The 24,784-nt window shown below is 36.1% G+C and overlaps 1 protein-coding gene across 6 annotated transcripts in view; it reads left to right on the top strand.

The window, feature by feature from the left end:
- MKLN1 (muskelin 1) overlaps window positions 1–24,784 on the top strand; it is a 376,139-nt gene that overhangs the window by 305,275 nt on the left and 46,080 nt on the right. For all 6 annotated transcript variants that reach the window (XM_031012932.3, XM_055392285.2, XM_031012931.3 and 3 more), the window contains 3 exons: window positions 9,963–10,075; window positions 18,732–18,944; window positions 24,400–24,621. In XM_031012932.3, the coding sequence (XP_030868792.1) occupies window positions 9,963–10,075; window positions 18,732–18,944; window positions 24,400–24,621 (548 nt within the window). The remainder of the gene's footprint in view (window positions 1–9,962; window positions 10,076–18,731; window positions 18,945–24,399; window positions 24,622–24,784) is intronic.

Raw genomic sequence — 24,784 nt, forward strand, 5'->3', positions numbered from 1 at the left:
TTGTTCTGTTCTCAGTCCTTTGGCTATTTCATGTTTGTTTACATGAAGCTTCATGAATAGATTTTAAGGGAGCCCATGATAGTCTTTAAACGGTGTGCAAAATTTTTGTTTTTGTGTAGTTTTCTGGGAAGATTCATTACATATATATATGTATATATATATATATATATATTTTTTTTTTTTTTTTTGAGACAGAGTCTTGCTCTGTTGCCCAGGCTGGAGTGCAGTGGCATGATCTCGGCTCACTGCAACCTCTGCCTCTGGGGTTCAAGTGACTCTCCTGCCTCAGCCTCCTGAGTAGCTGGGATTACAGGCGCCCGCCCAGCTAATTTTTGTATTTTTAGTAGGACATTGTTGTGCTATGTTGGCCAGGCTGGTCTTGAACTTCTGACCTCAGGTGATCATCCTGCCTTGGCCTCCCAAAGTGCCAGGATTACATACATGAGCCATCGTGCCTGGCCTCATTATAGATATTCTTAAAGGACTTAATCCCTATCTTAATTGACATTTTATGGTAAGTACTGCTGAACCAGGTATTCAAATAAAGTGTCTTCATACAGGTGATATTCATTATTGAACTGATATTATTACAAAGTAAAACGTTGCCGCCACCTTTCTACTACTCTTGGTTTTTTTTCCAGAATTTTTGTTGCTAGATCAGAGGTATGTGAGAAAGAGAGTGGGAAGAGGTGAAGTCAGAGAAAGAGAGTGGGAAGAGGTGAAATCAGAGAAATAGCTGGGGGCACAAACTGTGTTGAGTTTTTTAGGACTTTGTTTAGGACTTTAACCTACATGCAGAGTGAAGTGGGAAGCCATTGTTGGGTTTAAGAAATGCTATGAACTGACCTTGCATTTTAACAAAACAAATTGAGTGAAGGGCAGCGAGTCCTTTAAGGAGTCTATTGCTCACCTGAGAAGTGATTATAGCATTGGCTTATACTAGAATGGTAGTAGTAATGTTGAAAATTGGTCACATTTTGGATGTATTTTAAAAGGTATCATATAAATGCTAAATGACGAGTTGATGGGTGCTGTACACCAACATGGCAAATGTATACATGTGTAACAAACCTGTGCGTTGTGCACATGTACCCTAAAACTTAAAGTATAATTAAAAAAAAAAAAGATAGTATGTGGAATGAGCCCATCAGCTGGCTGCTTATGAAAGAGTAGCTATTAGTGAGTATGAGAAGGTGAAAGAGAAAAAGAGAGAGGGGGAGCACATGGTGGCAGGGAGAGAGAGAGAAACTAGAAAAAAAAAGGTATCATATAGAGCTGACAGGATTTTTTGATGAACTGGATGAGAAGTGTGAGAAAAAGAAGCTAAGGATGACTTAAAGTTTTGACCTGAGCAATTAGAAAAATGGTGTAACCATTCTCTAAGATGGGTACAACAAGAGGATCCAATATGGTAATATGGTGGGTTGTTCAGCAACTTGATTTTAGACAAGTTAAGTCTGAGATGCCAATTAGACATCTACATAGGTATGTCAAGTAAGCAGTTGGATATATTAGTTTGAGGTTCAGGAGATAGATCTAACCAAAGTAATAATTCCCTCTACATTTATGTAACACTGTTCAAACCATTATTACTACAATAATTTCCACATTGTTTTAGAGTTGTTCACACAAGTATTGTATATACCATTGCTGTCTCTCCAGCTTCCCAGCCCCCATGGACAAGGGGGGAAGGACAGGGATCTTACCCTATTTATTTTTATGACTATAGAGGCTAGAATGGAGTAGATGTGCACTAAATATTTGTTGGATTGGATCAAAGTTTTAAAATTCATTTTCCTTTGAGTAGAAAGAAAAATATTTACCTGGAAACTGTATTCAGATACTGCTGTAAACCTTGATAAGTAGATCAGGTTATTATGTCATTTATTATACTAATATTTTCTGTGGTGGATCTGTTTTATTGGTTATATTCGAACGTATTTAAATTTTCAGATTCTACTTGTTATGCCATTTAGACTATGCTTCCCAAAGCTGTAATTATCATTACTTCGGGATCTAGGTAGAAAAACTAAATATAGAGCTTTGCATTTGTTAAAGTAAAATTTGTTGCTTTCTCAACTTGGTTTGGGCTCAAGTGCAGAATCTGGTGTATCCTTGGGTTTTTCTCTCCAAAATTTCTTCTGTGTTTCTGTTATGACTATTAGTAGCATAATTTACTGAGGGCTTTCATATACTCTAAGTATCTATTTAATCATTTAGGTACCATAGCCCTGTTATTGATCAGCAGTTACCTTAATTATCAGGTTGATCTTAATCACTTTCAAAGAGATTGTATTTATCATCAATCTTTGAAAGAACCTTTCTAGTCAGATCTTAATGATATGGCAGCCACATATAATAGGTAGGTGTTAAGTTTGTGGGAAGGAGAGATGGGTGTCTGACATCCCTGAGATTGAATCCTGGCTCTACCCCTGACTTCTTATTCGATCTTGAATGAATTGTATTGATTAAAATGGTGATAATAAACTAAGTAATTGTGAGAGTTAAATGAAATAATGTATTTTATATGTGCATATATTATTTATATAACATGCATTTGATATGCCATATATTAATATGCAGCAGTGATTAATTATGCTGAGAGAATTTTATATGACTCAAAGGAATTTTCTTTTGTGTGTTTTTTGCATAATTTGACAAAATTTCACTATGGAAATGTTTTAAAGTAATTAAAAAGTTTGTGAAAAAGTTTAAAACAACTTGAAAAGCAGTGTTGAGGGGAAAAAGTAACTCACTCATAATTCCACATTCTAAAAAACCAATGTTATTTTGGTATATTTGTTTAATCTTTTATATAATTGGTGCCTTAGGAAGGGACACCATAAATATATTTATAATATTTTTGAGACAAAATACTAAAGTGCATATAAGAATTTTCTTGATGAAGATCAGGTAGGTTTAGTAGTGAAGAATAACTTTCTCTAAGTAGAGTTTGAACAACCAGGAAATTCCATGTTAACAAAATTGGTGCATAAGTAGTAAAATATAGTTTAAAGAAGCCCAGTTATTACTTTAAGTATGCATTTTAAAGTTTTCTAGCACAAGGATTCTTTATCTGTTGAAGTTAGGTGCAACATGTTGTCTGTTTGCAAATTTTTTCTAGGAAGAAAATCCATGGCTTCAGATAATCAAAGAGACTCTTACCAACTCACAAAATTAAGAACACTGGCCAGACATGGTAGCTCATACCTATAATCCCAGAGTTTTGGGATGCTGAGGTGGAAGGATCACTTGAGGCTGGGAGTTCGAGATCAGCCTGGGCAACACAGCAAGACCTCTGTCTCTGCAAAATATTGTTTTTAGTTAGCCAGGCATGGTGATATGTGCCTGTAGTCCCAGCTCTGTGGGAGGCTGAGGCTTGGGGAGGATGGCTTGAGCCCAGAAGTTCGAGGCTGCAGTGAGCTATGATTGTGCCACTGCACTCCAGTCCAGTCGACAGAGCAAGATTCTGTCTCCGGAAATTGTTTTTAAAAAAGAACACCTTCACTAGAGTAAAACTTCATAAAGTTAATTTCAGCTTATTTAACATGGCTTATATTTTAAAGCAATTGTAGCTTCCCGGTGTCTCATATACCTTGTTTTCTTAGATATTAGAAACTTAATAGTACCTAGATTTTATTTTCTTTTTTTAGTATGTAGGGTTTTTTTTTTTTCCCATATTGCTGTCTTCTCTAAGGATACAGTGACCATTTTAAAAGGTGTATGATGGCACAAATTTTATTATTTAATTTTCAAAGCTTTCTTCCCTCCTAAGGGAATCCTATCATTCATACCATGGTAGAGAAGGAATGTTGTATTCTGTCCTACTGAATTTGTCCTACTGGATCAGTTTTATTAATTGTAATCCCTATACCTGGCACCTCTCCACTTAAGATTCTTCAGCTGTGACTTGGGTTTCGACTGGGAAAAGAACAGTGAATAGAAAGAGAAAAGCCACGTCTATTTTGTTTCAGTGTGGAAGTCTGTTGAGTTAGAAATATATTAATACATTTCCATTGTGTTAGGCTGTTCCTTGTTGTGTAACTCTCATTACGTTTTGAGAACCTACGGTTTAAGCCTTTTTCTTCTTTCTCAATCAGAATAGGTATGAAGACTTAGGCAAAGCTCTGATATTTGGTATCTACAAAAGAAGTTGATGGAGAGTTGCTTGTCACTTGGAAGAGCCTTTCTGTAGAAATTTGAACCTTTAACTGTTCTGTAGCTATTATATGAAAGTGCTTTTATTTATTATTATTTTTATTTATTTATTTATTTTTTGAGATGGAGTTTCACTCTTGTTGCCCAGGCTGGAGTGCAATGGCACAGTCTCAGCTCACCGCAACCTCCACGTCCTGGGTTCCAGTGATTCTCCTACCTCAGCCTCCTGAGTAGCTGGGATTACAGGCATGTGCCACCACGCCTGGCTAATTTTGTATTTTTAGTAGAGCCAGGCTTTCTCCATGTTGGTCATGCTGGTCTCGAACTCCCGACCTCAGGTGATCCGCCTGCCTCGGCCTCCCAAAGTGCTGGGATTACTGGAGTGAGCGACCACATCCGGCCTGAAAGTGCTTTTGTTTTTTTACATGTGGTACCACATAGTTTTTCTTGATGTTCCTTAAAGAAACTTTTGAAGAGAGTGCCTAAACATGGGTTTTGGTTGCTATTACAAATTTATTCATATGGCTGTACTTCTGAAAGTAATGTGCATCTTTCTTTTACACTGTTAACAGAAAGGAATTCTGAAATGCAGACTTCATTAGGAATACAAAGTATATTGTCATAGGCATAACAATTCATTCAGCCTTTTAGTAAGGAAAGTAACTGTATGTTGAATTCACCCAAAAGATTTAGATAGTGTTGTAATCATAGTTTTATGTAAGAATACAGTTCTATTTAAAAAGGGAGGCAGTGAATTCAGTTGATGATCTTCTGGGTCATGATACTTCAAGGGGTGGCTTAAGAAGGGAAAGGTAAAGAGCATATAAAATATTCTTCCCCTCTTCAAAAAATTCAAAAATATTTCTGTCTTCAATTTAATTTAAGTCTTACTAAACTTCACTTTTAGAAGTATTCAGACTCTTCATCTAAATATTATAGAGTTTTATTTCTATCTTAAAGATAAATTTGTTTCTTAAAACCTTTTTTTAAAAAAATTTTTTCTCTCGGTGTCTAAACTAAGAATTAAGGTAACTTCTTTCACCAGCCTGTTAACCCTTCCCCTGCCTCTTCTTTTTGATACATGAATTTTGTCTAAGTTTTGGGCCCAGGCTATGTCAATGCGTAGTATACACATCCTATACAGTGTCAGAGTGGAAAAACTGATTTAATTACAAAAGTAGTGTGCCATCTTGTGGAGGATTATGCAATCAGCACAGTCTGATTTATCCTAAAAATCAAAGTAGAAGACAGATATTGCACTTGGGCACTAAAAATAAAAAGCCTATTCCATTGTGCAAAAAGACACTGAGATGTCTTTATATACCTTACATTTCTACATTATTTTTAGTGCATATAAGATGCGTAGATTGGTACTACTGGTAGTCAGTAGCTCCAGGGTTTGTTTTATACTGGTACCAAATTGGTACATGTACTATACCAAAGAATGTGGTTGAATTTTAGTTTTTGTGGCCTAAGTAATGAAAAATAGATTGATTGGTGATTGACTCAGTGTTTTAGAACGAAATTTGTTTGCCATTTCGAACATAGGCCACTTTACCTCCAATCCCTGTCATTCTCAACTCCTTCAGTCAGTCCTGTATGCTGCAAGTTCAGATGTTACCTTGCTACCCCTCTGCCTAAGATCTTCTGTGGCTTCTCCACTGTCTGTGTGGAGTCAAGTTCAAAGTCTTTATCCTGTTATTTAATCCCTTCCATGATCTGGACACACCTGCCTTTTAACCTCCTCTCCACCTCCTACCTATGTGTTCTTTTAAATCAAACAGTGTATTTATTCATCACACAGTTTAACCATTTAATATGCATTATTTAATTTAATTTAATTCTCACAGCAGCTTTATGGGATAGATACTGTATCACATCTTAGAGATTAAGAAACCAATAGTTAAGGAACTGTGTGGTGGTCACATAGCTGTGGTGATAGAGCCAGGATTGTAGCCAAGATCTGCCTGACTAGAGTACTTGTTCATTAAAACACTTTTGACGTGTTTTTCTGTCTCTATACTTTTGCTATTCTTTTTACTCTGTTTGAAAAGCCCTCTTTTTTTTTTGTTCTGTATCCTGCCTTCCTGCTGGTGCATAGGTCAAATACCACTGTCACCATGAAATCTCTTCTGAGTCCCCTCAGCCAGATATACTGTCTTCCCTCTTTTGAACCCTCATGGTGCTTTTTACCTTGTTTATCTTTCTTATGACATTTAGTCTGCCCTGCGTTATGTTGCTCTATTTGCCTTTTGATATTCTTGGCTAGATTGTAAGTTCCTTGAGGATAGGGACTGGGGACTATGTCTTCTTTCTTTTGAATTCTCTAAAGTGCTTTGCGAATTCTCAGTACTCAAAAAGTGTTGAATAAACATTCCTCAAAGTGCTGGGAGAAATGGATAGACACTATAGCCTATATCCCATTCAGAAAAAATATAGAGAAGGGGTGAAGGGGTTGCTCCTTGAAGAGGATCGTACTACCCCAGATGTACATGAATTATTATAGAACCTATAAGCATGAGAATGGGCTTCCATAAACCAATCTGCTACCCTACTGCAAATATTAATGCTTTCTTTTTTGTTTCTACTTCCTTCTCTCTACAGTTCTCTCCAATTATATCCATAATTTTTAAAGGTCTTTGATATCCTTTGTGCATTAAATAATACCTTTTCTGGTGTCTGTTTCTGGATAATAGTTCTTCTTTGCATGACTTAAATAATTAGATGAATTAATTAAAATTTTTGTTACGCATTTTCATTCAGGTATGTCAGAAGGCTCAGTTTCCATCCGATTCATTTAATTTTACTATTAAACTTCAGCTGGGACCACAAAGCTTTCGTGGATAGGAATGACATCTTGGCTTAATTCCATTAGGATGCTTACTGCGTGCCAGATTTTATTTTGCTCAGCTATCAATGAGGCTGTTGTGGAAATGTGGGTTTTCTTTGCTGTGAGAATTTATGCGTACAAAGAGACCTGCTTTTCAGAAAGAACATTGAGAACCCAGAGCCCAAGAGGAAGGGTTATTAAAGTTAATGAACCAGGGTAACCTTATCCAGAGGGTGCCCAGAAACACTATAAAACAAAAGGTCAATTGCTATTGCTATTTTAGTTATATACCCCCTCTCCAGGCTTCAGAATTTAACAGGGTTAATTTCCTTTATAGTGAGGACTTGGCAAATAATTTTTAAGCCAGATGAAAATTCTTTAATTTTTTTTTTCTGTAAAATTATGTGTCTGAGTATTACTGTGTGCCATTTTGGAAACAGAATGTTACTTAACTGATGATAATGGATTGTTTTATAGTTCCAAGATAGGACAGTTTTTTTTTTTTGTAGTTTAAAATAATTGACATTATTTCACACTTATACAGTGCCAAAAGTGTTTTATGTACTGAATTAGACATGTAGTCAGTTACAATATCTTTTTTATTGTACTTAGTAACTACAGAGTGTTTTTCATTTTTATGTATATTTTAAAGGTAGAAATGATGTTCATACTTGACAGCCTTCAGAATGTTTTCATGTAACTTTTTTTTTTTTAGATGGAGTCTCGCTGTGTTGCCCAGGCTGGAGTGCAGTGGTGCGATCTCAGCTCACTGCAGCCTCCACCTCCTGAGTTCAAGTGATTCTCCTGCCTCAGCCTCTTGAGTAGCTGGGATTACAGACGTGTGCCACCATGCCAGGCTAATTTTTGTATTTTTGGTAGAGACGGGATTTCACCATGTTGACCAGGCTGGTCTCAAACTCCCGATCTCAGATGAGCCACCATGCCTGGCCTCATATAACTTATATCTGAAGGACTTGACAACACTGAGAGTTTTGCAGATGAAAAAAACTAAAACCTAGGGAGTTTAAATGACCTGTACTGATCACCCAGTTAGTACTAGAACTCAGTCCTGCTCCAGTGGCCTGTTCTTATCCAGAAAGCAGTGAAGCATTTTTTTATTTCCCATGGTATTTGGGGGATAGAAGAGACAAATCACTTGAAAAATTTACTTAGAGTTTGAAATTATATGCAGATATGACAGAAATCTTGTAGAAGATAGCCTAACTCTGTGAATGGCAAAAGGTTTTCTTAAATAGTCTTCTAGTATTTCCAAGTACACTTTGAATTGTAACCCTGCATGGTGGGATGTAACTTAGATGACAGCTTCCGTATGTACAGGCCTAAAGTGTGTTAGTTAGAGAGTACATGACTTTACAGTTTTCATATAGTGTTTTATTTAACATTAAAAGATAATAATTGGTGGGCTTATACAACTGGTAGACTTAAAACAGTTACAAAGGGGGAAATATTTGAAGAAAGGAAACAACTATTTTTTTTTATTTTTCATTTTTTGAGACAGAGTCTCACACTGTCACCCCAGGCTGGAGTGCAGTGGTGTGATCTCAGCTCCCTGCAACCTCTGCCTCCCAGGTTCAAGTGATTCTCCTGCCTCAGCCTCCCGAATAGTTGGGATTACAGGTGCCCGTCACCACACCTGGCTAATTTTTTTGTATTTTTAGTAGAGACGGGGTTTCACTATGTTGGCCAGGCTGGTCTCAAACACCTGACCTCGTGATCCACCCGCCTCAGCCCCTCAAAGTGCTGGGATTACAGGCATGAGCCACTGTGCCAAATTGGAAACGCACTATTATTGCATGAAGAAGGGGCTGAATGGGGTGGCTCATGCCTATAATCCTGGTACTTTGGGAGGCTGAGGTGGGAGGATTGCTTGAGGCCACAAGTTCAATACCATCCTGGACAACATAGTGAGCCCCTGTCTGTAACCCCCACCCCCACCCCCCCAAAAAAAGTTAGCTGGGCATGGTGGCACATTATTGTAGTCCCAGCTACTCGAGAGGCTGGGGTGGAGGGATTGCTTGAACCCAGGAGGCTGCAGTGAGCCATGATTGCACCACTGCACTCCAGCATGGGCAACAGAGAGAGACCGTGTCTCAAAATAAATAAATAAATAATAAAAATAAAGAAGGATCTATGATACACAATGTTATATGTAAAGATTCATTATTCACTGAACAAGAAAATCAGTTTTGTCAGCGGTAAAGTCTGTGAATATAATAGACATTTCAGAGTCAGAAGAAACCAAATTCTCAAGATACTTAGAATGACTTAAAGGATAATTTCTGATGAGTTAAATGTACCACAATATATCTGGAAAAATTTCTCCCAGTTTTTGTAGGAATATCAAAGCTGTGGATCACTTTTTCTTAAGATATCTAATTTTAACTTAAAGCTAGTTTTAACCATTGTTTTTGATATAGCAATAGAAATTGCCTTTAATATGACTTTTTTCAAAAACAGCTAAATGTTCTTATGCTGTACTTTTACACTATATATTCCTCTGGGGCTTTTATTTTTTAGAATCTGAATTAAAAAATTCCACAGTGGATAAAAAGTGGCTGCATTATTAAAAAGCTGGTAAATGTAAAGTGTTCAAGGCCAAACACAGAAACTCCAAACCAGCTGCACATTAAATTTTTCTGGGATACTTTACAAATACAGACCCATTTTTACCCATTGAAAACCTGTGGAATCAGAATCTTGGGACATGCCTCCTATTTATCTGTATTTTTATAAATCTCTCGGAATAGTGGTTCTGCAGCATCCTTTTCATATATTCATGCCTAGGAAATATTAGTCTAGTATATATTTGAGAAAGTTACCAGGTTAAAATTTTTATTTTAAAATTTATTTAGATGTGGCTTCTTAAGTGGCCTTAGAAACAGCTGGCTAGGTTTGGGTGCTTATGCTTATTTTGTCCTTTATTTTTTTACACATATTTTTCTGATTTTCATAGAGACTGTTTATTTGTTTGGTGGCTGGGATGGAACACAAGATCTTGCTGACTTCTGGGCGTACAGTGTGAAGGAGAACCAGTGGACATGTATCTCTAGAGACACTGAAAAAGAGGCAAGTTCTCAGACTTTTCATACATCTATATTACAGAAGGGGCGTAGATGTGCACTTGTTTTTCGGCATGATTATATTCTTCACTAATGTCTATCAGCAGTAGTAGCAATAGAATTTGTGGTAAACAAGCTTTTTTAAGTACTCTTGAATTTCAGCTTCTATAACTGGCTGTTCAGCTACTGATACACAACCAAATCTGTTTTATAGAGAGAGAGAGAGAGTGAGAAATGGGGATTTTTATATCATTTTGTTTTTAAACTGCTTTAGCCTAGAAATGTAACTGTGTAACTGTCTTTTTTGCTTATGTCTCCACTACCTCTATTCTTATTTTTAACGTTCATCTTATTTTTATTTCTTCTGGAATATTGTGTTTTTGACACTCACTATCTCACTATTTTCGCGCCTGTTATTTTACTATGTGTCAGTTTTCATAAATGATATATATTATCTTTTTTTGGAAGTCTTGCTCTGTCGCCCAGGCTGGAGTGCAGTGGCACCATCTCGACTCACTGCAAGCTCCGCCTCCCAGGTTCATGCCATTCTCCTGCCTCAGCCTCCCGAGTAGCTGGGACTACAGGCGTCTGCCACCACGCCCAGCGAATTTTTTTTTGTATTTTAGTAGAGACGGGGTTTCACCATGTTATCCAGGATGGTCTCGATCTCCTGACCTCGTGATCCGCCCACCTCGGCCTCCCAAAGTACTGGGATTATAGGTGTGAGCCACCGCGCCTGGCTGATACATATTATCTTTAATAAAAATTGTATATATGTATGCATGTACATATCTGTGTATGCACATATACATAAAGCATTTCCATAGTGAATAAGATGGCTTAGGTTTATGGCTTTGAATTAAGTGCATGATTATATCCTGGAATAAAGTAAATATTAATTCATTTATTATTTTTTTCAAATCTTTATAGAACATTTTAATTGCACTCTCCATTTAAACTGTTTCAGGATATAAAGTGACAAATGAACTATAACAAAACAGTAGGAGCCTCAAATGAAAAGGAGATAAAAAGGCCTAATTCATAACCCACTGATTTTGATCTAGGAAGGCCATTTCCAAAGATCTAGTGCTGTGTCGTTAATCCTGGGGAACTAGGTTCTTGCTTACTCTGAAACTATGTTAATAAAAACTGTCCAGGGATTAATCACTGGACAGTTTTTATTTTTTCAAATAGATGTTGAAATTCTGATTTACTTTTCTTACCCCGGGAAAGTATGTGTAAGTGGCCTTCCTTTTTCAGTATTGAAGTACTGTTTTCTGAAATGATTATTTCTGTCTTCAACAACAAAAGACAAATCTTAAATAAAAAAAAAACAACTAACTTTTTTCTACTACAGTACTGTAAATCTAAGGCGATGACATCTGTAATTATTCTTGTGTTAAGCCTAGGTTTCATCCTAAAATCCTCCCTCTTCTTCAGTGAATGTGTCTAATTAGTGCCTAAGATCCAACAGTTCTCCAAGTGCCTGGCGTGATCCAACAGGTCATCCAATACCACATTTCAAATGTCTTTTCCTCTCCATTCCTTTTAGCAGTTTTTTCAACTTTATGGTTTCTTACGCTTTTTGTATCTCCATTGTTGACCTATTCTGTGTTCACCAACAGTCTTTAAAAAGCATATTTGGGCTCGGTGTGGTGGCTCACACCTATAATCACAGTACTTTGGGAGGTCAAGGCAGGAGGACTGCTTGAAGACTGGAGGTGGAGACTGCAGTGAGCCATTACAGTGTCATTGCCTCCAGCCTCGGTGACAGAGCAAGACCCTATCTCAAAACAAAAACAAGGCCGGGCACAGTGGCTCATGCCTGTAATCCCAGCACTTTGGGAGAGTGAGGCCAGCAGATCACCTGAGCTCAGTAGTTTGAGACCAGCCTGACCAACATGGTGGAACCCCATCTACACTAAAAATAGAAACTAGCTGGGCATGGTAGCAGGTGCCTGTAATCCTAGCTACCTGGGAGGCTGAGGCAGGAGAATCCCTTGAACCCAGGAGGCGGAGGTTGCAGTGAGCCGAGATGGCACCACTGTGCTCCAGCCTGGTCGACAGAGTGAGACTCTGTCTCAAAAAAAAAAACAAAAAAAAACAACCAAAAACAAGTCCCCCAAATACCATATTTGATCCTGTGACACCTCTGCTTAAACCCTGTGGTTAGCTTCAGCCTTCGTTTCAGTTATCGTTTACACTGTTTATTACATTACAAGCACTCACAAACTTCAGTGGCATATAGTAATAAGCATTTATTTGCTCATGAGTCTACAAGTTGGCTCGGTCATTCTTTTGGTTTGGCCGGGCTCATTCATTTGTCTAGGAGTCAGCTATCTGTCAGCTGGTCTAGTGTGGTTTCAGCTGGGACTGCCTGGCTCTGTTTTATATAGGCTAGCCGGAGCTTGTTCTCATGGCAGGTGCTGGGCTGCAAAGGGGATGAAGTAGACATGAACAATCCATCAATTTTTTTCTTGCCCTGATAGGAAAAAGCAATCATGTAACCAAGTCCAGAGTCAGTTGGTGCAGGATACTATTGAAGGGCATAGATACAGGAAATTGTAAATAACAACAACAATAATAAAACAATTTATTTATCTCACTTCCTTTTGCTTAGAGTAAAAACTCGAAATTTCTCATCAAGATTTGCTACTCAATTACTTTTCCAGCCTCATCTCCCATGTGCCAGTTAAAGTTGCTGGAATTATTCAACTTTCTCGCCTGTGTCCTTTGGCAATGTTGTTTTCCTTGTTTGGAATTAACAGAGGGAGGATCTCCCCCTAACTTTACCTAATAAATACCCACTTATTCTTTAAAACTCAGTTCAGACTTCACTTTCTCTGTAAAGCCTTTCTTGAACTTGCCAAGCAGAATTAAAAGCTTCCTTTGATGTGCTCACTTAACCCCTTTTAATACTTGAATGGCTTACTATAATGATTGGTTTATATTCATGTTTCCCTATCTGAATTCCTTAAAGGCGTGAATCATATTCTTTAAAATGTATGTATTTTAAGGATGTGCACGTTCTTACTCTTTAGTGAGTAAGTAGGTGAGGTAAGTTAAATGAGAAATTAATACTAGAGAAAAGGGAACGATAAATACAAAATCCAGAGAGGGTAGGGGGTTTAAAGGTAATATTAAATGTTATTCTTCTAAAGCTTGGTATGGGTAGGTAACTTCATTCCGTTATTTTTTTATACCATATACATATGTTGTAAGTAATATTTATAATGCAATAAGTAATTATTTTAAAACTCATGCTGGAAAAATATAGAGATTATTTTGATGAGAGCACTTTCTGTTAGTTCAAAGTCAGTAGAGATGAGTAAAGTGGTGATTCAGTACTGGAGCTCAGATTTATTATAGTTAATTAATAGACTCCTAAAAACCTCCGCCTCCCGGGTTCAAGCAATTCTCCTGCCTCAGCCTCCCAAGTAGCTGGGATTACAGGTGCCTGCCACCACGCCTGGCTAATTTTTGTATTTTTAGTAGAGACAGGGTTTCATCATGTTGACCAGGATGGTCTCGATCTCTTGACCTCGTAATCCACTGGCCTCGGCCTCCGAAAGTGCTGGGATTACAGGCATGAGCCACCGCGCCTGGCCCTCAAGTGGCATTTTTGTATAGTTTTCTAAATCTCTTTAATGTTTGGCTCAATAAAAGACATCTGGATTCATATGCTTCTTTATTCAGTTGCTGTATCAGAAAGTCATGCAGCCTCTGGAAATGTTCACATATACTCATAAGAGAATAAGAGTGAAAAGACAAATTTTTTTGTTAGTCATGTAAAAATAACTTTGGACCTTATAGACTCCCTTGAAGTACCTAGGAGACCCCAGACCACACTGAGAACTGCTGCTTTAATCTAATCCACAGTTCCTATTCAGATATAGACAATTATCCCAATAATGCCCCAGTAATGTTTTTTATAGGCATCCCTTGTCACTCTGCATCCCCAGCCCAGAATTTAGACCATGATCATGTATTGCTTTTTGGTGTCATGCTTCTTTAGTCATCTTTAGTCTAGAATAGTTCCCTAAACTTTCTTTGTCTTTCTTGACTTTGATGATTTTTAAAGAGTACAGGGCAGTTGTTTTTTAGAATGTCCTTCAGCTGGGTTTGTATGTTTTCTTAGGATTGGATTTAGATGATATATTTTTAGCAAGAATAACCCATAGATCACATTAGCATCTCCTCAATATATCATATCAGGAGACATATTACGTCAGTTTGTCTGATATTAGCTTCAATCACTTGGTTAAGGAGATGCCCACCAGATTTGTCTAATTTATAATTAATAAGTAATTTATATGGAGACATTTCAAGATTATGAAAATATGCCATTACTCATCCATTTGGATGATCCTTTTATCATCCATTAATGAAACTTAAAGCTTTTCCCAAAATGGTTATACCATTTTATACTTTGCCTGCAATGTATGAGATTTCTGGTTACTGCCTATCTTCTTGGCCCATTGATTTGCTTTGGCACCTTGGCCAAAAATCAATTGATCATGTAAGTATATATCTCTTTTTGTACTCTGTTCTGTTCTATTATATTTTGGTCTCTTCTTAACCAATATGACACTCCCTCGATTACTGTAGCTTTATAGTAATTCATGAAGTCAGGTGATATATAAATTTTAGAATCATCAGTTTCTAGAACTGTTGGGATTATGATGGGAATATGATAAATCTATATATTAATTTGGAGCAAATTGGTGGGTTTCATTTTGTCGTTTGATTTTTTTTTTTTTTTTTTTGAGACAGAGTTTTGCTCTTGTTGCCTAGGCCGAGTGCAATGATGCAATCTCGGCTCACTGCAACCCCCTTCTCCCAGGTTCAAGTGGTTCTCCTACCTCAGCCTCCTGAGTAGCTGAGACTACACCGAGTAGCTGAGACCCACCTGGCTAATTTTTGTATTTTTAGTAGAGATGAGGTTTCACCATGTTGGCCAGGCTGGTCTCGAAATCCTGACCTCAGGTGAGCCACCCACCTCAACTTCTCAAAGTGCTGGGATTACAGGCATGAGCCACTGCGCCTGGCTGCAAATTGGTGTTTTAATGATATTGGATCTTTCTACACCATGAACATGGTTTAGTCTCCATTTATTTTAGTCTTCATTATCTCTCAGCACTCTTAAGAGTTTTCAGTTTAAGAGGTCTATGATATTTTCGTTAACTTGATATCAGTGTATTTTGCTTTTTGTGCTATTATAATGGAATTTAAAAATTTTTTACTTTCCATTTGTTGGCTGGTAATATAGAGAAATACAATTGGTTTGTTAATATTGCCTTCGTATCATGTCACTTTAAGTCTACTTATTTCTAATAGCTTCTTTTTTATTTCTTAGAGTATTTTAAAGAAGCAGTCATTTTTCTTCTTTCTGTTCTCTTTTCCTTCATTATTTTATTTTTTGTTTGTTTGTTTGAGACAGAGTCTCACTCTGTTGCCCATGCTGGAGTGCAGTGACATGATCATGGCTTGCTGCAGCCTCGACCTTCTGGGCTCAAGCAATCCTTCTACCTCAGTCTCCCCAGTAGCTGGGACCACAGGCGCGTGCCTCCATGCCCAGCTAATTTTTAAATTATGTGTAGAGATAGGATCTCTGTATGTTGAACATGCAGAGGAGTCTTGAACTCCTTAACTCAACGAATCCTCCCGCCTTGGCCTCCCAAAGTGATGGGGTTACAGGCATGAGCCACCAGGCCCAGCCTTTATTTTACTTTTTAATGCCTTCCTTATTGCACTGACTTGAACTTCCAGAGCAATGTTAAATATAAGTGGTGAGAAAAGACATCCCTGTCTTGTTTCATATCTAAGCAGGAGAGTGTTCAGTATGTCATCATTAAGAAAAATTAAATTTCGTACATGTTATCAGATTGAAAGTCTTTCTATTCCTATTTTGCTATGAGTTTTGATCATGAATAGGTGATGAATTTTACCAAATGCTCTTTTTACATATGTATTGATATAATTGTGTTTTTTCTTCTTTATTCTGTTAATATGGCAGATTATCCTGATTGATTTTCAGATGTAAAATCAACTTTACATTCCTGGGATAAATACCTTTTTGTTGTAAAATATTCTTTTCATATATTGCTACTGCTGTTTGGTAATATTTTGTTAAAGATTAGTTTTGTCTATGTTCATAAGGGGTCCTAGCCATCTGTAAATGATTTCTCCACCTCTTCCCCATTTCTTCCTCCTTCTTCCCCTTCTCTTCCTTCTCCTTTGTAATATTATTTGGTTTCAGTGTTATGTTGGCCTCATAAAATAAGCTAGGAATGGAAGAGAATGTGGATAAACAGTAGAGTTTTTTTTTCCCTTGATTTTCTGAAAAATTTTGTCTAAAACTGATACCATTTTTTTCCTTAAGTGCTTGATATAATTTACCAGTGTAGATATCTGGGCAATTATGAATTCAGTTTTTCAGTATGTGTAATTCCTTCAGATTTTCCTCTTTCATCTCGTCATCTTGATAAGTTAGGTTTTTTAACAAATTATGTCTGTTTCATCTACATTGTCAGATTTTACCTATGTTTTTGATAGTATTCTCTCTCTTTTCATTTCTAGGAAGTCTGTAGTGTTAATCTTGCTTTCATTTCTGGTACTGGCAATTTGTATTTTCCCTCCCTTTGTAAAAAATTAGTCTGCCAGTGGTTTATAATTCTATCAGTCTTTCAAAGAACCAACTTTGTTAATTTTCTCTATTTTTTTTCATGTTTTCTATTCTATTGATTTATCTTTATTTCTTTTTTCTTGGCATATAACTTGGTCATCATTTTAATATTATTTGTGCTAATTTAGTTGAAGCAAGAAGTTCTATTATTCTCTTATTAAAATTTCAAGTTTTACACTCTATGCATTATGGCATAGATTTATTATATGTTACTCCGTCTTTGTTTTTGAGATTATTTATGGAGGCAATCCTTTCTTAAATCAAATTTTCACCTTATTTGCTGAAGATATTCTTTGACAAAAAATATTTTAAAATAAGTTTGAAAATAATTAGTATGAATATTAAAGTGTACATTCACATCAACTTCATTGTCAAAATACTGTTCTTCCTGCCTAATATTCCTTCATTTCACTTAATTAATACTGCTAGATTACTCTTCTTAGAATACTGCCTTTTTATGTTATATCTTGCTTTAGAAACCACCAATGGTTCTTTATTGCCTACAGGATCATAAATTGTCTCCTCTGTCAGTCATTCATCAGGCTTTCTATGTCCACTTTATACATCAATTCTGTTATTTCTGCAGGAAGAACTCTTCATCTCAGTCATAACTGCATAGACTCTATTAACAAGTATATTTTTGCCTTTGTTTTTCTTCTAGAAAAAATAATCTGAAATTGTGAAAGAGCCCAGTTTTTGGCTCTGGTACACAAGGGCGTAGATTTGCTATCTTACTTCCTAGTTTTGTGACGGTGGACTCTGTGAAATGGTGATAATATTTCCATACGGGGTTGTTATAAGGATTAAATGGAACACACACATACACAGTAATAGTGTAAACAGAACTTGAGAGTTGTTTAACAAACATTAGTTTCCTTTCCTTTCCCCTTTTCAGCTAATTAAACCCTATGCAATTGAAGTTCTTTTTCCCCGATGAACCCTTTTGACTATACTACAATATTTTTTATGTTTTATTGGGTCCTGTGATACAAGTGATACCAGCTAATTAATTTATTGATAATATACTGTTCTTAATAGTATTCCCTATTTATTTACTGTAGCTGTGCTATTTATTCAATCAGGAAAATTAATTTTGCAATGTAAAGGATGGATAAAGAAGTGATAGACTTGGATTCTTATTAGTTTCTGTCACTAGCTTATTAAAGGTATCATCCTGGTCTTATATTTCCTTGCTAGACTTGTATTTTCTCCTCTTTAAAAGGAGAAAACTAGAGATTTTATTTTTTTTATTTTTAATTTTTATTATACTCTTAAGTTCTAGGGTACCTGTGCACAATGTGAAGGTTTGATAGATAGGTATACATGTGCCATGTTGGTTTGCTGCACCCATCAACTCATCATTTACATTAGGTATTTCTCCTAATGCTATCCCTCCCCCGACCCCCACCCCTCGACAGTCCCTGGTGTGTGATGTTCCCTGCCCTGTGTCCAAGTGAGTAAACTAGAGATTTTATTGATGTTTCTTCTAATTTTGAAATTCACTGATTCTAAATATTCTTGGAGTACCTCTTTTGTGCTAGATTCTGATGAGAAATACAAAAATGTTCAAAAAGACCAAACATGTCTTAAAGTAGATTGTCATGTAATAGAGAATTGAACTCTGCACAAATGACTAAAATGCAGTGCAGTATATGGTAGAAACCATATAGATGTTATAAACAGAGTGCCATAAGCTGCAGTGTAGTTCATCTCATCTTTCCTGGTAGATTTTAAGCATTTCTAAGGTAAGATTTCTGTCTCCTACTGCTTACTGCTTTTGCTTTCCTTTAGAGAGTTAAGCCTAGTGTTGGACTCATATTGGTTGACTTGATGTGAGTTTCTGAGAAACCTTTTAATGAAAGGTAATAAAAAATGGCGTTTAATTTTTCTATTATTCTTTGATTTTTTTTTTTGCTCTTTCATTTATTTATTTGTTTGTTTGTTTATTTATTTATTTATTTTCTCTCTCTCTCTACAGAATGGTCCTAGTGCCAGATCGTGTCATAAAATGTGCATTGACATTCAACGGAGGCAAATCTACACATTGGGGCGTTACTTGGATTCCTCTGTGAGGAACAGCAAATCTCTGAAAAGTGACTTCTATCGTTATGACATTGATACAAACACATGGATGTTACTAAGTGAGGATACTGCTGCTGATGGAGGGCCGAAATTGGTGTTTGATCATCAGGTTTGATGCACAGTTAAATATATGATGGAATTAATCAGTGCTTAGTGATTCTTGCAATTAGAGTTTATGTTAGATGTTATGCTGAGTTGTCCAGTAGTGCTTTCCATGACAAATATCTATGATAGTAATAATAATTGTTGTTTCAGTGGGTATAAAGTTATTCTTTAAATTTTTTTCTCTTGTTTGTTGCAGGGTAGAATATGAAGATCTCAGGACATAGACTGTTGATTTATAGAAACTTTAGAGAGTAGATGGAGCAATATTAGGAAAAACAAATTTAGTTTTATAATACATATGCATAAATCAACAATAACAACTTACCCTTTTAATTATATTTCTTATTCTACATTCCTGTGAGAAATGGAAATCACTTTATAATGAACTAGATGAAATCTAGAGCTTTTCTTCCAGTTAGAGTGAAATATATTTTGTTTTGTTTATAGTCACAAAATTGTATAAACCTAGAGGGGAATTTGACATACTAGATTAAACTCAGCACCAATAGAAATTATACAATAATGTTGTAGACTAGAAGACTGAACATAGCCTCATTGTAAGCCATTTTAATATTAATATACATGTAGCTCTCATTAGCACCATCATTGTCATTATGATTGTTACCTGTCTTTGAATACTTATTCCATACAAATTCAATGTAGGTCAAAAAAGACAGTAACCATTTTGAATTCCATAAGCAAGTTTTTACCTGGCTCAACCAACGTCCAAAGTTTTTTTTGATGTATTGAGGAGAAAAAGACTTTAAAAATCTGTAAGTCTGTATTGATGAACATAAATTATCTAGTATTTGGGAAATGGGAGGTGGTGCTAGAATTATGACAAAACTTAAGTGAGACCTAAAATCTTATCTAGGGCTTAGAACCCAGGGTCTTCATTTATTGTGTCTTTATAGATTTTTGTTAATTATTTGCTTTTAAACTATCCTATTGCCATATTTCTATTAACATATAATTGTTATGGGAGAATGGTAAGGAGAGGAAGAGTGAGTTATGCCTGTGAAGTTAAGTGGTAGGTAGAAAATCAAAACTAGTATTCTTGGAAATACTACCCAGCTTAAATTTGGAACTTCTGTTGGCTCTATTTAACTGAGCTCCACAGAGCTATGCACATCCCTGCTGACACCCTCAATGTTCTTCACGTGGAAAATAAGCATGCCAAGAAAAGTTAGGCTGGTTCTGATCTTTTAAAAACATCAGCAGATAATATTGTTAGGGAACAATTTATTCTCTTGTTCCCAAATGGTTACGTATTTCTTTTACGAAAGATGCTGATGTCTTTTTTTTTTTTACAGGTTGAAAAAAGAATAGCTTAGGAGTAGCACATAGAGAGTTCTTGTGTGTGGCCTTTGTTTCTCTTGACTTTTATAAAATAGGATGTTTCTTGAAAGCTGGGTGCTGTTAAATAATGCATGGTTTTCAACTGGTTAGATGGTACAGCAGAACACTGGGGGTGAAGAAACAAGGATTTCAGTACTAATTCAGCCAACAACTAGCCCTGTAACAGTGAGCAAGTAATCTGTATACTCCTGCATTTGCTATTCTATTTCATACAAATAAAGCTAAAAGTTAGAACTTACACTTGTAGTGTTTATGACACTCCAAAAATAGCTTGTGGTGTTCATGACAATTTAGGATTTAACACAGTGTTCAAATTTGATAAAAATATGAGAAAGCTATACGATACAAACATGCTTAAAAGCTATTTGCCATTTTTAATTTTAACATATTTAAAAAATAAAATTTGAAGACATCTGGATTTCTTAAGAACATAGTGGCAGTTTAGTTCTCAAGCTTTCCTTGATGTTGCTTTGTGTGGTTTTCCAGGAATAATGGTAATCAAGCAAAAAGATTTAAACACACACACACACACACAGTCTCTCTCTCTCAGCAAAACCAAGAGCTAGAGTAAACCTGTAACTCCCAATGCCTTGTAAGTTTAGCCAAAAACAACTAAAATACTCAGAACTTTTGTTGAAGCCCACAACAGTATAATAGGGAGACCTGGGAAAGCAAAGGGAGCCTAGCAGTTGTATGTCACAGTGAGAAGTGTCAGGGACAGGGCACAAATTGCACCCAGGGCAGCCACTAGAAGAATCAGTGAATTAACATGTGCAAAGTACCCAGAAAGATCCAGAGGTGATATGTGTCAGAAAGCATTATTTTGTAAAAGTGAAGGAAACACAGTGGGAATGATGGCTTCTTTTGCAATGGCCAGTAAGAAACTTGGGGAGCTCAAAGCTTGAGATCAGCCCTGTAAGCCAGATGAGAGTCATAGAATTAGAGAAGGTATGGCTTCACCGGAAGTGCCATATTTTGAAGGAGCCATTCAATTCAGTAGCAACAGAGGAAGGAGTTCTTGAGCAAGAACATCCACCTTCTATAGAAATCCTCTGTGAAGTTATCTGGTCCAGGGAAATTCAACTCAATTACATATGAAAAACTAAAAAGCAATAAATAACAAAGCTTTAGAGAGACATTCTAAAGAAAAACAATAAAAAGAAAAATAACAATAAATGAAAGTTATATCCCAGTACATTACCCCTTTCAGAAATGAAGACTTATCTACAAAGAGCGTAAAGAAGAATAGGTAATGATCATATAGCATAGGAATAAGATAAAACAAAGAGGTAAAAATGATTAGCCAGGGAAGGTAGGCAGAGGAGAGCCAACATATGTATATAACTGGAGACTTTAAAGAAGAAAGCCAAAACAATGGAAAAAACAAATATTTATCAATTGAATTCAAGAACATTTTCCTGAAGAAAGATTTTACTCCGCATGTCAAATGGGCATACTATATTCAGAAAAAGTTGACCCAAATACTTAACTCTAAGACGTATATTAATAACACTGACTATAAAAGATAAGAGATAATTTTATAGCAAGTAGACAAAATGATCAAGTCACCTATAAGAGAACTAAAATGAGACTGGTACCAGATTTCTCTACATCTACTTTCAGTGCCAGGAGATAATAGAGCAACATCTTAGAAGACATTCAAGAAAAGACAGTGTGAGCCAATAATTTTATATCTAGCCAAACTGTCCTTCAAGTATAATCACTTTTTATGGAAATTACTAGAAAATGGAAAGTGAGCTAGCCAAGAAGTAGCAGGAAAAACTTCAGTTGAAGAATTGAAGATCTCAGCTCACTGATATTCTCACTGGGTCATGAGGCATTTTTGGAGGTTTGTAGAAGGGAGGGTGGTAGGTTGGACAACATTGGATACTTAGAAGCCTTTATAGCAATATCTTCACATTTTGTGAGGAGAAGATTATTTTGAACCCAGCCAAACCCTTACCAATCTTGTATTCCTGTGATGAGTAAAATAAAGTCATTTTCAGGTTCAAAAAATAATTTTTCCCAGGAAAATAAGTGGTTATCCACTATTTTGATTTTAAAAATTAAATATCTAACTCCTGACATAATAAATGAATAGTCTTTCAACTTTTGGCTTTAAAGATTTTTTTAAGTCTTTGATGGAAAAGACATTATCACACAGAGTTTAATAAGTTTACTAGCTTTTCAGAAATTTTTTCGGAGAGTAAAAATGACAAAACAAATCAAAAGAATGGAAATCGAATATTAAAAGGTTTCTTGGTTTAAACTGGTGTGCTAGGAAGAACTACTAAGATAAAGATGTTTATACTTCAGCCCTGCAAACAAATGAGAATAAACCACATCAAAATTAAGCTTGAATATTCTCAAAAAGAAAGAAACTCTCTTTGTAGCCATACGAAGTAGAAAGGTAGGGGGTTGGTAACAAAGATTGGCCATTAGTATGAATCTGTGAGTTAATAAAAAATGGAAATAGACTCATTTAATGTGAGTCCCTAAAGATTTTCAGCATAGTTCCCAGATATTTGGAGTGGTTGAGTCTGAAGTGCTTCAGAAACGGAAATGTGACCCAGCTCCAATGAAGCCCTCAGCGGAGGCAGTGGATGGGGCCAAACTGAGTTGTTTTCAGCAGTGTGCTGATTTTAACTGTATGATCATTTTAAAAAATAGGAATACTTCCAGACATCTTTGTTTTTCAACCATGTTTACCAAGATTTCACCCTTGGGGAATAGATTTTCATCTTAATTTATGGAAGTCTTTGAGAAACCTGGGAAATGGCTAATGAGGTAGATCTTTTTAGTGGTAGATAAAAATTAGGAGATGTTAGAATCTTTTTAATAATAACTACAGTTTTTTAAAACAACATTTAAAGTTATGAAAATAGCCAGGCACGGTGGCTCATGCCTGTAATCCCAGCACTTTGGGAGGCTGAGGCAGGTGGATCACCTGAGGTCGAGAGTTCAAGACCAGCCTGACCAACATGGAGTAACACCATCTCTACTAAAAATACAAAATTATCCTGGCGTGGTGGCATATGCTGGTAATCCCAGCTACCCAGGAGGCTGAGGCAGGAGAATTGCTTGAACCTGGGAGGCAGAGGTTGTGGTGAGCCAATCTCATGCTGTTGCACTCTAGCCTGGGCAACAAGAGTGAAACTCTGTCTAGGAAAAAAAAAAAAAAAATATGAAAATAGCCTTTTGTTTAAAAAAATACATAAATAGCAGAAGCAATCTGGTAGGAGAATTGAACATCAAATGGTTGGGTTTTATTTTAGCAAAACATAGATGTTTTGTGTACACAATTTATTCTTTATGTAAATGCCACTTACGTTCAACAGCTAATTCCCAACTTGGATTTATGTGTTATTTGAAACAGAATTTGATTCTTATTGTCTCGTGACAAATGGCTGTTTTCTCACACATTTTTATGAAAAGTTATAATCTTGAGTTGAAAGAATGGAAGAATAAAGCTTGACTTTTAAACATGAAGTGTATAGCTTAATTCAAAGAAAATTAAATAGTGCTATGTTAAAAGTAGGCAGAGTTCTTCACACTGTAGAAGTCAGTCTGGAGACTTGATTGTTGTAAATGTCCTTTTGTTTGTTTGTTTTACTGTTTTGTAACATAATCTGAAGGGTTTTATAAAAATAAATGCAGAGAGGTGAATTTAGCTTCACCACTCTTATTTGCATATCTGATCGTTTAATAAATGGTAGTAATATTAATAGGATGCTTGCCTAGAATGAAAGAAGGGAATTTTTATAAGGAGGGTATGATCACTATTCACCCAGAATATAAGTATTCACTCTTACATATAAATCAACGCCTCATGTATCATTGGTTGATTTTGATAAAAATTATGCAATTTCAAGAAAGCAGAAAGCTCTTTATTTCAACATGTTTTTACCCTCACTGACAAAAATGACAACTTGAAAAATTATTTAGAAACTTGCATATGATAATCAGGGGTGGTATTTAGTGTCATTAGGGACAAAGTTTAGGGTTTTTTTGAGAATGTAAAACTGTACATGTTGGTTTTGTTTTAGCACATATGACAGGAACAAACTAAAACTATTCAATCTGTTGCCTTGTTCTGATAGATGTGTATGGACTCAGAAAAACATATGATCTACACTTTTGGTGGTAGAATTTTGACTTGTAATGGCAGCGTAGATGACAGCAGAGCCAGTGAACCACAATTCAGTGGCTTGTTTGCTTTCAACTGTCAATGTCAAACCTGGAAACTTCTTCGAGAGGACTCCTGTAATGCTGGGCCTGAGGACATCCAGTCTCGAATAGGACACTGCATGCTATTCCACTCAGTAAGAGCATTCTGTACATTGCGTAAATGTTATTTTGTCATGTATATCTAGATAGGAAAAGAAGTGGTGAAATCTAATTCTTTAGGAAGAGATTAGTGTAGCAATGACAGAGAAAGACAAAACTTCTTTAACAGTGAACTGTTTGCTAATTATGAGACTTTTC

This window comes from Gorilla gorilla, chromosome 6 (assembly GCF_029281585.2).
Source record: "Gorilla gorilla gorilla isolate KB3781 chromosome 6, NHGRI_mGorGor1-v2.1_pri, whole genome shotgun sequence".
Taxonomy (NCBI): Eukaryota; Metazoa; Chordata; class Mammalia; order Primates; family Hominidae; genus Gorilla; species Gorilla gorilla.